The sequence below is a fragment of the Fusarium oxysporum genome, chromosome 1 (assembly GCF_000149955.1).
Source record: "Fusarium oxysporum f. sp. lycopersici 4287 chromosome 1, whole genome shotgun sequence".
NCBI lineage: Eukaryota > Fungi > Ascomycota > Sordariomycetes > Hypocreales > Nectriaceae > Fusarium > Fusarium oxysporum.
Window position 1 is genome coordinate 2,653,433 of NC_030986.1, and position 9,481 is coordinate 2,662,913.

The 9,481-nt window shown below is 47.2% G+C and overlaps 4 protein-coding genes across 4 annotated transcripts; all 4 read left to right on the forward strand.

Annotated features, from left to right (window-relative positions):
* Positions 1 to 122: 122 nt before the first annotated feature.
* Positions 123 to 2,222, forward strand: FOXG_00327 (uncharacterized protein; the record flags this gene model as incomplete). The annotated part of the gene is made up of 3 exons (XM_018376591.1): positions 123 to 692; positions 797 to 1,022; positions 1,090 to 2,222. 3 exons carry the CDS (start codon positions 123 to 125, stop codon positions 2,220 to 2,222), a joined length of 1,929 nt encoding a protein of 642 aa, XP_018232193.1.
* A 794-nt stretch (positions 2,223 to 3,016) lies between these two features.
* On the forward strand, positions 3,017 to 4,004 carry FOXG_00328 (uncharacterized protein). Its single transcript, XM_018376592.1, has 2 exons — positions 3,017 to 3,634; positions 3,685 to 4,004. Exons 1-2 carry the CDS (start codon positions 3,100 to 3,102, stop codon positions 3,921 to 3,923), a joined length of 774 nt encoding a protein of 257 aa, XP_018232194.1. The 5' UTR covers positions 3,017 to 3,099; the 3' UTR covers positions 3,924 to 4,004.
* Positions 4,005 to 4,885: 881 nt separating this feature from the next.
* FOXG_00329 (FK506-binding protein 4) lies at positions 4,886 to 7,239 on the forward strand. Its single transcript, XM_018376593.1, has 4 exons — positions 4,886 to 5,193; positions 5,341 to 5,796; positions 5,848 to 6,490; positions 6,541 to 7,239. Exons 1-4 carry the CDS (start codon positions 5,107 to 5,109, stop codon positions 6,744 to 6,746), a joined length of 1,392 nt encoding a protein of 463 aa, XP_018232195.1. The 5' UTR covers positions 4,886 to 5,106; the 3' UTR covers positions 6,747 to 7,239.
* Positions 7,240 to 7,462: 223 nt separating this feature from the next.
* On the forward strand, positions 7,463 to 9,390 carry FOXG_00330 (AGC/NDR/NDR protein kinase; the record flags this gene model as incomplete). Its single annotated transcript, XM_018376594.1, has 3 exons — positions 7,463 to 7,676; positions 7,724 to 8,648; positions 8,708 to 9,390. The coding sequence occupies 3 exons, from the start codon at positions 7,463 to 7,465 to the stop codon at positions 9,294 to 9,296; spliced, it is 1,728 nt and encodes a 575-aa protein (XP_018232196.1). The 3' UTR covers positions 9,297 to 9,390.
* Positions 9,391 to 9,481: the final 91 nt, after the last annotated feature.

Sequence of the window (9,481 nt, forward strand, 5' to 3'; positions counted from 1 at the left end):
CTATCCTTGCTTTGCATTTTCTCATCGTACTTGAGCCAACCGCCTCTGGGCTGCTCGGGCTCTCTTGAACCACATCGCAGCTTCAAATATCCAAGAAACCTTATTTTTTGATCTTACAAGACATGTCTTTGTTCACATGGTTTGCGCAACGCGCAGGGGGATTAAGTATGATTGCACTAAGTGCTCTCTGCTATTGGGTCATATACCACGATGCCTCTCTTGAACAATACCGATATGAAGGCAAGCAGCCTGCCTCCCAATACCCTACCGATTCTGCTATAGGTGCTGGTGTTTGGAGCTACGTCTTCGCATATTACTGCCTTTTTGTTCATATACTGGTTTGCATTTTCCCCCTCCGAGCCTGCTGGACTATCTGGACTCTCACCCAATCCATGAAAAGAGCAGCGCGTAGCGATTCATTACTTGATCTGAAGAAACTCGCTTCACGTCGGGACTCCTATACTTCAGTATCGAGCTCCGAGACTCTCATATCCAGTCCAAACAGTCCGTCTTCCTCCACTACCAGTGAAGCCGGCGATTACGATCCTGAATACTATACGGACGGTGTGCCAGGGGCTTGTGACAACGTCGTCCATGTCATCATCATTCCAAACTACAAGGAAGAGGTTGATACGCTCAGAGAGACCCTCGACGTTCTGGCATCCCATCCTCAGGCTCATTATTCATATGATGTAAGATTTTTCTATTCTTAAAAGTCGAGGCGTAACCCTGTACCAGTATCCAATAAACATGCCAGACTCGTCTATTAAAGTCGCTCACTGATATTTCTCACTAGGTCTTTCTTGGAATGGAACACAGAGAGAGTAGCGCCGAAACGAAGGCTCTTGGACTGATACAGGAATTTGCGAAGAAGTTCAGATTCCTTGACTTCACACTTCACCCATCAGAAATCCCTGGTGAGGCCGCTGGCAAAGGCAGCAATCTCGCATGGGCTGCTCGCAAGCTGAGCGAGAGGTACTCAGCAGCCGTGAGGAAGAACGTGATAATCACCGGTATTGATGGTACGCCTATTTGGAAACCAATCCTTCATCCTCGCCCGCTCATTACTGACTGTCGTGGATTCTCTAGCCGATAGCCATCTTTCATCGAACTACTTTACACTTCTGACAAATATGCACTTATCCTATTCTGAAACCGCATTGACTACCATCTACTCGGCTCCTATTATTTTCGACAGGAACGCGCATTGTGTTCCATCTCTTGTCCGTGTTGCTGATATACTCTGGGGCGCCGCTGGTATGTCTGGCTTGTACCCTGGCTCCTCTATTTCTCCGCCTACATCCGTTTATTCTCTTCCTCTGGATTTGATTGACCGGGTTGGCGGATGGGATTGTGGCAGCGAAGCCATCGGTGAAGACCTGCATATGTATATCAAGTGTTTTTTTGCCCTCAATGGTAACTTAACCAGTCGAGTCATCTATAGCCCTGTCAGCCAAAGTAACGTCACGGGAGGTGGCGGGCTACTGAAAGACACTCGCGCGCGTTATAAACAGGCTCTGCGTCACATGTGGGGTGCTCTTGATACTGGCTTTGCGCTTCGTAAACTGGTTCAGCTATGGCAAGATCGCAAGCAAACTTGTCGTTCCTATCAACCCCTTCACTACACCATCTCAGATGCCGATCATCTTGCCATTCCCGAAAGCTTCCCAGGCGATGAGCACAGCGGACAGACCTATGACAACGGTATCTTCTCAAGCATCCACAGGGAAGCTGTCCAACATCCACACTGGGAAAATGTTTTCTATATGCTGCACCGCCTTTTCGAAGCTCACTTTCTTCCCGTTCATATGGCTATTCTGGTACTTTCTTCGGCACTTTATGTCAAGCTCACAGAAGGCAATGAGGACCCACGAAACCTGGCTTGGATTTTTAGCTGGTGTAATCTTGTTCGCATTTACGGTTTCTTTCAAATTGGAGTCTACGTGTCTCTATACGAAAGTTTTCACCAGACGGGAGTCGCCAGCCGGGAGAGGGAGATGGTCAAGGCTGGACTGGCCAACGGGATGGACTTTTCCCGACGATCTCTCAAAAACAACTGGTATGACTACTTTGCGATTCCCGTTGTCGCTCCTCTATATGGCACCATACCCAGTGCTCAAGCTTTGATTTGCCAGCTTTGGGGCCAAGACCTTGTTTATACTGTGAGCAAGAAGGCAACACGGCGTCAGATACCCGTCGTGAAGGTTGACAACATGGCCTAAGACCAGGAATACTGTCATCGTGGCCACTAGGATCTTGAAGTGTTAAGCAACGGTTTATGATGATGATGATGGGTATAGATGGTTAGTTTCGGAACTAATTTGGGGAAGAATATATACCAATAACTTGGCTATTCAGGAAAGTTTACATGCATTTGGCAAGGGTAATTTATACTTAGGATAAGGGTTGGCGTCTTCAAAAGATCATCTTGAAGCGTGTTCAGAATGATATACATAATGTTACTAATGCGAGGAGAGGCAGATGGGTCTATGGTGCATTGCTTTGTGTATATAGATTCATACTTGCTCTTCACTACCTACTTACAGATATCATACAGTCCTAAATAATACATGAGGTCTACAAAAGATTCGGGACCAAACATATTCCTTTGATACTATAAGCTTATGCCACGCCTATCTAGATGGAAAGCTACAGATCTTGAGTTTAAATCCTTCTTAGACTCATAGATATAATGTTGTATTATTACTGATAGGTTTTACTTCCTGGCAAGTTAAATAACGCCAAGATGCACAAGGAAGAACGTTGAATATCCGGTCGGAGTGGGGCCTTCTGGTGCCGAACCACGTCGGATATTAAAGTTAGTTGAACCAATGAGAGGAAGGCTGAGTGACGGATTCAGCATTTGGAACCAATGTTTGTTAACCACTGCATGCCATTATTCTTAGATAATGCCTAGCTCATACGGGCTGTAAGTCGAAGGGGTTATCGACGGAGATACCTTTTAAAAACTATTTAAGATAAGCGTACACTTAACGAGCAAAGAACATAGAGTACCTTTGTTTATTATCCGAAGCCAACAAGTATTACCTCAATATCTACCGCTTAATTAAGCAGAATTCATCATTATCGTTTATACCAATGTCTTCGAAGCAGCTACACATTGGCGTTTTCATGCCCTCAAGCGTGCAACTACTCGATCTGGCAACTGTCGATGTTCTCGCCTCAATGTCCAAGGAATACCTTCGCCTCCTTCCTCTCCCCGCACACATTAGTGAAATAGCACCCAGCACAAAGATTACCTATATTACATCGCCCAAGTTGTTTCCAACCGTAAACTTAACTGCAGATCTATCCGTCCGTGCATCACACACGTACGAAGATGATGACGTTAGTCCCGGCAAACTTGACATTATCGTCGTGCCTGGTACAGATCCAGCGGACGAATTTGAAGTGGCATCGACAAAGTGGCTAAGAGACCATTTCAACACCGTGGGCGTTGATGTATTGTGCGTTTGTACTGGTGTTTATCTATGCGGTGCTGCAGGTATTCTCGACGGCCGCCGGGTAAGTGGCCCCAGAGGGCTTCAAGATGAATTAATCCAAAAATACCCAAACACGCATTTCGTGGGAGAGGAGTATCGGTGGATTCAGGATGGTAACCTTTGGTCAAGCGGTATGTCTACGCCAGGCCAAGTTTGAGCCAGTTGCTTACAGAAACAACAGGCGGGATAACCAACGGCAATGATCTCATGGCTGCGTATGCTCAGGCACAAAACAAATATTGGCCAAACTCGATCTCTAAGCTGGGTGCGATGCTGGTCGACGTAGGTGATCGACCCCAGATTTACCATCAGAGCCAGCGCAAGTTCTTTATAGTATTCGCATGGCAAGTTGTCCAGGGCTGGCTTTTCAGCATGGTACCATTTGGGAAAGGTATGTCCAAGGCCAAGAAGGACTCCTAAATACCTACCTAGGTAGTGGCGAAGATACATCTATTTAGGAATCTCAAGTAACTCGCCTTAACTCATAATACAACATTCAACTCTCAGATATCCACTGAGCACAGAATCAAGCTGTTGAAATCAATATGGAACGACGGTATTCGATGTTATTCATTGCTTAATCATCGGATTTTCTGAACAGGGTTATATATAAACATGAGAGTATAAGAAGGCTTAACATATTTAGTATATATTTAAAAATATATATAAAAAAAATTAAAAAAAATTAAAAAATCAACCTATTAAAAGAGTCTATATGTGTATACTCTATACTAAGCTATCCAGAAAGTAGGATTCAGGTCTTAAGTTTTTCATGTCTAGCCCACTTAGGAAGTACCCAGGCCCTGTAAAGTAAGAAAACCTCTGGTATTAAACCAAGGTACGGAAAATACCTAATCTGACGTTGGATAAATCTATATTACTTAAGTCTTTTTATTATTTAGAATAGAGATTCTAACTTTTCTTGCCTCCCCTGGCTAGGTTACCTACCCTCCTACAGTATTCAAAAAGCGTTAAGATCTTCTGTCATAGTACTCAGAACTGCGAGAACCAACTAATGTTGCCTACCAAGGGGAGGCAAGAAAACTTAGGACCTAAATCCCATATGACATTAAGACTTAGGTAAACTTAGGTGAGACTTCACTAACCTTTAGGCTAGTTATTTTTGACATCTAAACCTAGGGTCTGAAGTTTACTTGCTCCCTGAGGCCTACCAACCCAGGTATGTACTTTTGTCAGTCCAGAATTTTCTGACCTTCCCCAGCCGTCCTGCCAGCCTTCAGGCGGCTCTGTTCACAACTTCTTAGCGGAGCTTGCGGCGGGAAAATCTGCACCAAAGCGGAGACAAGGTAACTCGTGTTGCTGTGACAGCGAACACCCCACCGCGATAAGAGCCTTTATCGCAGAATTCTATTGGTTGTGCCTGTGGGGCCCTTGTTGAGCCCCGAAAAAAATTTCGAAGCTCTGGAGTTGCTTCTCGATTCTTAGTTTTCTTCTTTTGCAGTGAACAAGAGTCTCAGGAAAACCTCACTCTATCACCATTCTTCATCCTTTCTCTCACTTTTCTGTTTTTCTTGTTTCTTTCCGGCATACGCTTTACATTTCATCCTACGTTTGAAACAAAAGTAATCACATAACCGCCACAATGTCTGCTGTTCCTGGTCCCGTTTACGGCCTCGAGGTCCCTCCTGGAGAGATCTTAATTCCAGCCACCATGGAATTCCCTGCCTCTGTAAGTTCTTCTCTGGTGCGCCGAATCGTTGTTGATGCGATGCAATGCGATGCCTTGCGCTGGCTCGCTTCCAGTTGGCGGCGCATCATTTGCGATAGCAGTTCGGTATGGTCTTGACCTCATAGTTCTAACCGTGAAATCCTACAGTTCCGCATTACCATGGCTGCTGTTGACCCTACCGAAGAGCCTGAGGCCGATGGTGAGGGCAACATTCCTACTGTTCCTCGATCCACCCTGCGCCTCGTCAAGCGTGCTCTCCCTGGTCTCGATGAGGATGAGGATGATGAGATCGATGATGAATACATGAAGGCTCTCCTCGCCGGCTCCGACGATGAGGAGGACTCTGATGAGGAGGCTAACGGTGGCCCTAGCGACCCCGTCAAGGCCAAGAAGCAGAGGCAGGCTGCTGCCATCAAGAAACTTCTTGAGTCTGCCCAGGAGGAATCTGATGAGGAGATGGAGGATGCTAAGCCCAACGGCAAGGCCAAGGGCAAGGCGAAGGCTACCGAGGAGGATGAGGATGAGGATGACGACTCCGATGATGACAGCGAGGAGGGTGCCGATCTTGAGAACTTTGTCATCTGCACTCTCGATACTGAAAGAGTGAGTCTACGAAAGCAGAATCCCGAAATTGTCTGCTAACTTTAGTGTAAGAACTACCAGCAACCCCTCGATATCACTGTCAACCATGGCGAGAAGGTTTTCTTTGTCGTTACTGGTACTCATACCATCTACCTCACCGGAAACTACATCATGGACGATGATGAGGATGAGGACGATGAGGACGAGGATGACTACGATCTTTCTCCCGATGAGCTTGAATACGCCCTCGAGGGTGAGGAGAGCGACGAGAGTGACGAGCTTGATGGTGTCCAGGACCCCCGTGTTCAGGAGATTGAGTCTGACGAGGAGGAGGCCCCCAAGCTCGTTTCCGTCCAAAAGGGCAAGAACAAGCGCGCCGCTGAAGAGGCCACCGAGGGTCTTGACGAGCTCATCTCTAAGGATGATGCCAAGCTGTCCAAGAAGCAACAGAAGAAGCTCAAGAACAACAAGGGCGAGGCTGTTGCTACCGAGGAGAAGAAGGACGCTAAGAAGGTTCAATTCGCAAAGAACCTCGAACAGGGCCCTACTGGCTCTGCTGAGAAGGCTAAGCAGGGCAAGGCCACCACCGGTGTCAAGGTTGTTCAGGGCGTGACCATCGACGACCGAACTATTGGCAACGGCCGCACTGTTAAGAACGGCGACACTGTTGGTGTCCGATACATCGGCAAGCTCCAGAACGGAAAGCAGTTCGACGGTAAGTAACTAGCTCACGTGGTATCTTCAACTTGATTAACATTTTGATAGCCAACAAGAAGGGTAAGCCTTTCTCCTTCAAGGCTGGCAAGGGACAAGTGATCAAGGGCTGGGACATTGGTGTTATTGGCATGGCTATTGGTGGTGAGCGCCGTCTCACTATCCCCGCTCATCTTGCCTACGGCTCCCGTGGCCTTCCTGGCATTCCCGCCAATAGCACATTGATCTTCGATGTCAAACTTCTTGAGATCAAGTGAGTGTAGCATATGCCTCCTCTCACTCGACACCAAGCCGACTTGCCACCGACCTCGTGACATAATACCCCCCAAACAGAGGTGGCAGAGTCTGGCGACAAGTTGATGACGTCGTGACGCCTGTATTCCCCAGGCTTCATATATCATATCTGCTGTTCACCCGGTGTTGTTGTTTTGCATGCGAGGATAAGAGAGCCCGGACTTGTACATTCTGCCGAGGGCCTTCGATGTTTTAGAACAGAGACAAGGTGGCCATTTAGAAAGGCAAAACAGGAATGATGTGGCGAGGACCGTCCCCGTTGCATGACATGAATTGGCGTACGATAAAAAGGGTTATGCTTGCGCTTTGCTATTGATGGCGGGATAATTTTCCCTGTGCCTGAAAGGATTTTGTAAGGTTATGCAGATAAAATACTATTTCTTTCCTTTTCATTTGATGTTTCCTACCTGTCGATCCTTCTCCGTGTTGGTTTCCTTATGAGATTCATGAAGTCGTGATGTCGAACCTTCCCAGCACCGACTACCTTACCTGAGGTAGGTTCATCTCCTTCTGGACTCAACGGCCTCCGACTCTACTCCGCAACAACATCGCCGAGAGAAAAGCTCGAGCGCCATTCTCTCCGCATCTGGCTACTGCATTATCTTATTAAACGCGGCCTGCCCTCAGATATTCATCGATGCAGTGCTAACCTTCTCTTTATTGACTACCCTGGAGCATCATGGCACCAACCCTGCTCAAGAAAGCCAGTCAACAATTCGTTCGTCTTTCGTCCTGCGATTCGAAGAATATAATTGAAGCGTCTCCAGGATCTAAATTGATTATTACAGACGGCTCAGAGGTGCAAAATTCACGGAAATTTCGCAATGGTGGTTCCAAAAGATGGGCACCTTTTCGAGGTGCCTTCAAGAACATGAGAAAAAGCGCACGCAGTCGTAAGCTATCCTATCTGTCTTGTTCTTATCCCATTAACATGCAGTAGGTGCTGAAGTATCCAAAGATGCTCATGACCTCCCCGAAGACCAAGCCAAACCCCATTTACTTTTCAGATCTGTCCCAAGACTTGAACGTGGAACGAGAAGTCCAGATGCAAAGGAAGTAATGATACGAAAGTTGGGGTTGCATCCCACGGCTATGACATCCAACTCTACTTTGGTGATCCGAAATTCCCCAAAACGAGCACGAAGTTCTCTGCAGCTGGTCAATCCTACTCCCTCCAGTGGACTGATCACTCCGCCCTCTTCTGAGGCATGCGATACACTCACAACAGCCGATGAAAAGTCCACAGCGAAAACTTCGATGGAATCATCTACGTTGCCGAACTGGGAAATCATGGATAGACGATACAATAGACGAAATCCATGGACCCGCTCAAGCCCTGAAGGCCGCGCTCTCAGTACTATTCCCGAGGCCGGTGTTGTTCTTGCTCGACCTACCATTGCAACTGTAGAGAGGGCATCCGCCGCCAAGATTTTCCTCGAGACTTACTTCAATGAACTTCTCTATAAACCAAATGCAAGAGCTTTGCGGGACCAGTGCCTTGAGTCTCAGTTGTGCAACTATTTGCTAATAACACCAGAGGAGAAGGAGAAGATTCGGGTGCAATATAGAAGGCAGGAAACGTGCCATCTCAGAGAGTCGAGGGCAATGAGGGCAGGTTCTTTGGCTTACCATGGAAACCAGGACTCCTCCCCCTTGGCCAACAACTACGAGCCACTTCAAATTCTAGGCAAAGGCAGTTTCGGAGTAGTCAGACTGGTGCGTGAAAAACCTGCTCCAGGACACGCTTTCCCCGGCCAAGTCTATGCTATGAAAGTCATTCGAAAGACAGAAATGCTGCGGAACAGCCAAGAAGGCCATCTGCGGGCTGAGAGGGATTTTCTTGTGGCTTCTGAAGGATCACAGTGGTTAGTACCAAAGCTGACCAACACTACAAGGTGACTGACTGACTGAAGCACCTTCTCAGGGCTGTTCCACTGATTGCCAGCTTTCAAGACACAACGAACCTCTACCTGGTGATGGAGTACATGCCTGGTGGCGATTTCCTCGGATTACTCATTCGGCAAAACATTCTGCAGGAACCCATTGCACAGTTTTACATCGCAGAGATGATCCTTGCTATTGAAGAGGCCCATCGCTTGAACTTTATTCACCGTGACATAAAACCAGACAACTTCCTCATATCCGCGACTGGTCACTTAAAAATATCCGACTTTGGGCTAGCATTTAATGATCACTGGTCCCACGACGCAGCATACTATAATACCCACCGGTATTCCTTGGTCCGAAGACTAAATATGAACATCAATGGTGACGAGACGGATCAAAAAGGCAGTAAGGATCTCCTGAAGCATCTTGAGTGGTACCAGTCCCTTGTTTCCGGACTTGACAGGCATGGGAAACATCCATTGGCGAGTAACGAGGACTTGCGAAGTCTTATCGGTTGGAGAAATCGACATGGTAATCGCACTGCTGCGCGTTCCGTCGTTGGTACCAGTCAGTATATGGCTCCTGAAGTCGTTCTTAGTCAGAAATATGACGGGAGGTGTGACTAGTAGAGCATCGGCATCATCCTGTATGAATGCCTGTACGGGCAGACGCCCTTTCTAGCAGAAGAAGGACGCAAGCAGACGAAACAAAACATCGTTGTGAGTATGTCCGTATCAACTTGAACAAGGTAAATGACTGACAGTGGCCGCAGGACTTCAAGAAGAACTTTCAGTTTCCACCCAGGCCATTC

Excerpts from the sequence above, each read along its gene's own strand:
- FOXG_00328 (XM_018376592.1), top strand. The coding sequence starts at position 3,100 with ATGTCTTCGAAGCAGCTACACATTGGCGTTTTCATGCCCTCAAGCGTG. Across the intron at positions 3,635-3,684 it reads TGGTAACCTTTGGTCAAGCG|GCGGGATAACCAACGGCAAT; the intron begins GTATGTCTACGC and ends CAGAAACAACAG.
- FOXG_00329 (XM_018376593.1), top strand. The coding sequence starts at position 5,107 with ATGTCTGCTGTTCCTGGTCCCGTTTACGGCCTCGAGGTCCCTCCTGGA. Across the intron at positions 5,797-5,847 it reads GCACTCTCGATACTGAAAGA|AACTACCAGCAACCCCTCGA; the intron begins GTGAGTCTACGA and ends CTTTAGTGTAAG. Across the intron at positions 6,491-6,540 it reads GAACGGAAAGCAGTTCGACG|CCAACAAGAAGGGTAAGCCT; the intron begins GTAAGTAACTAG and ends ACATTTTGATAG.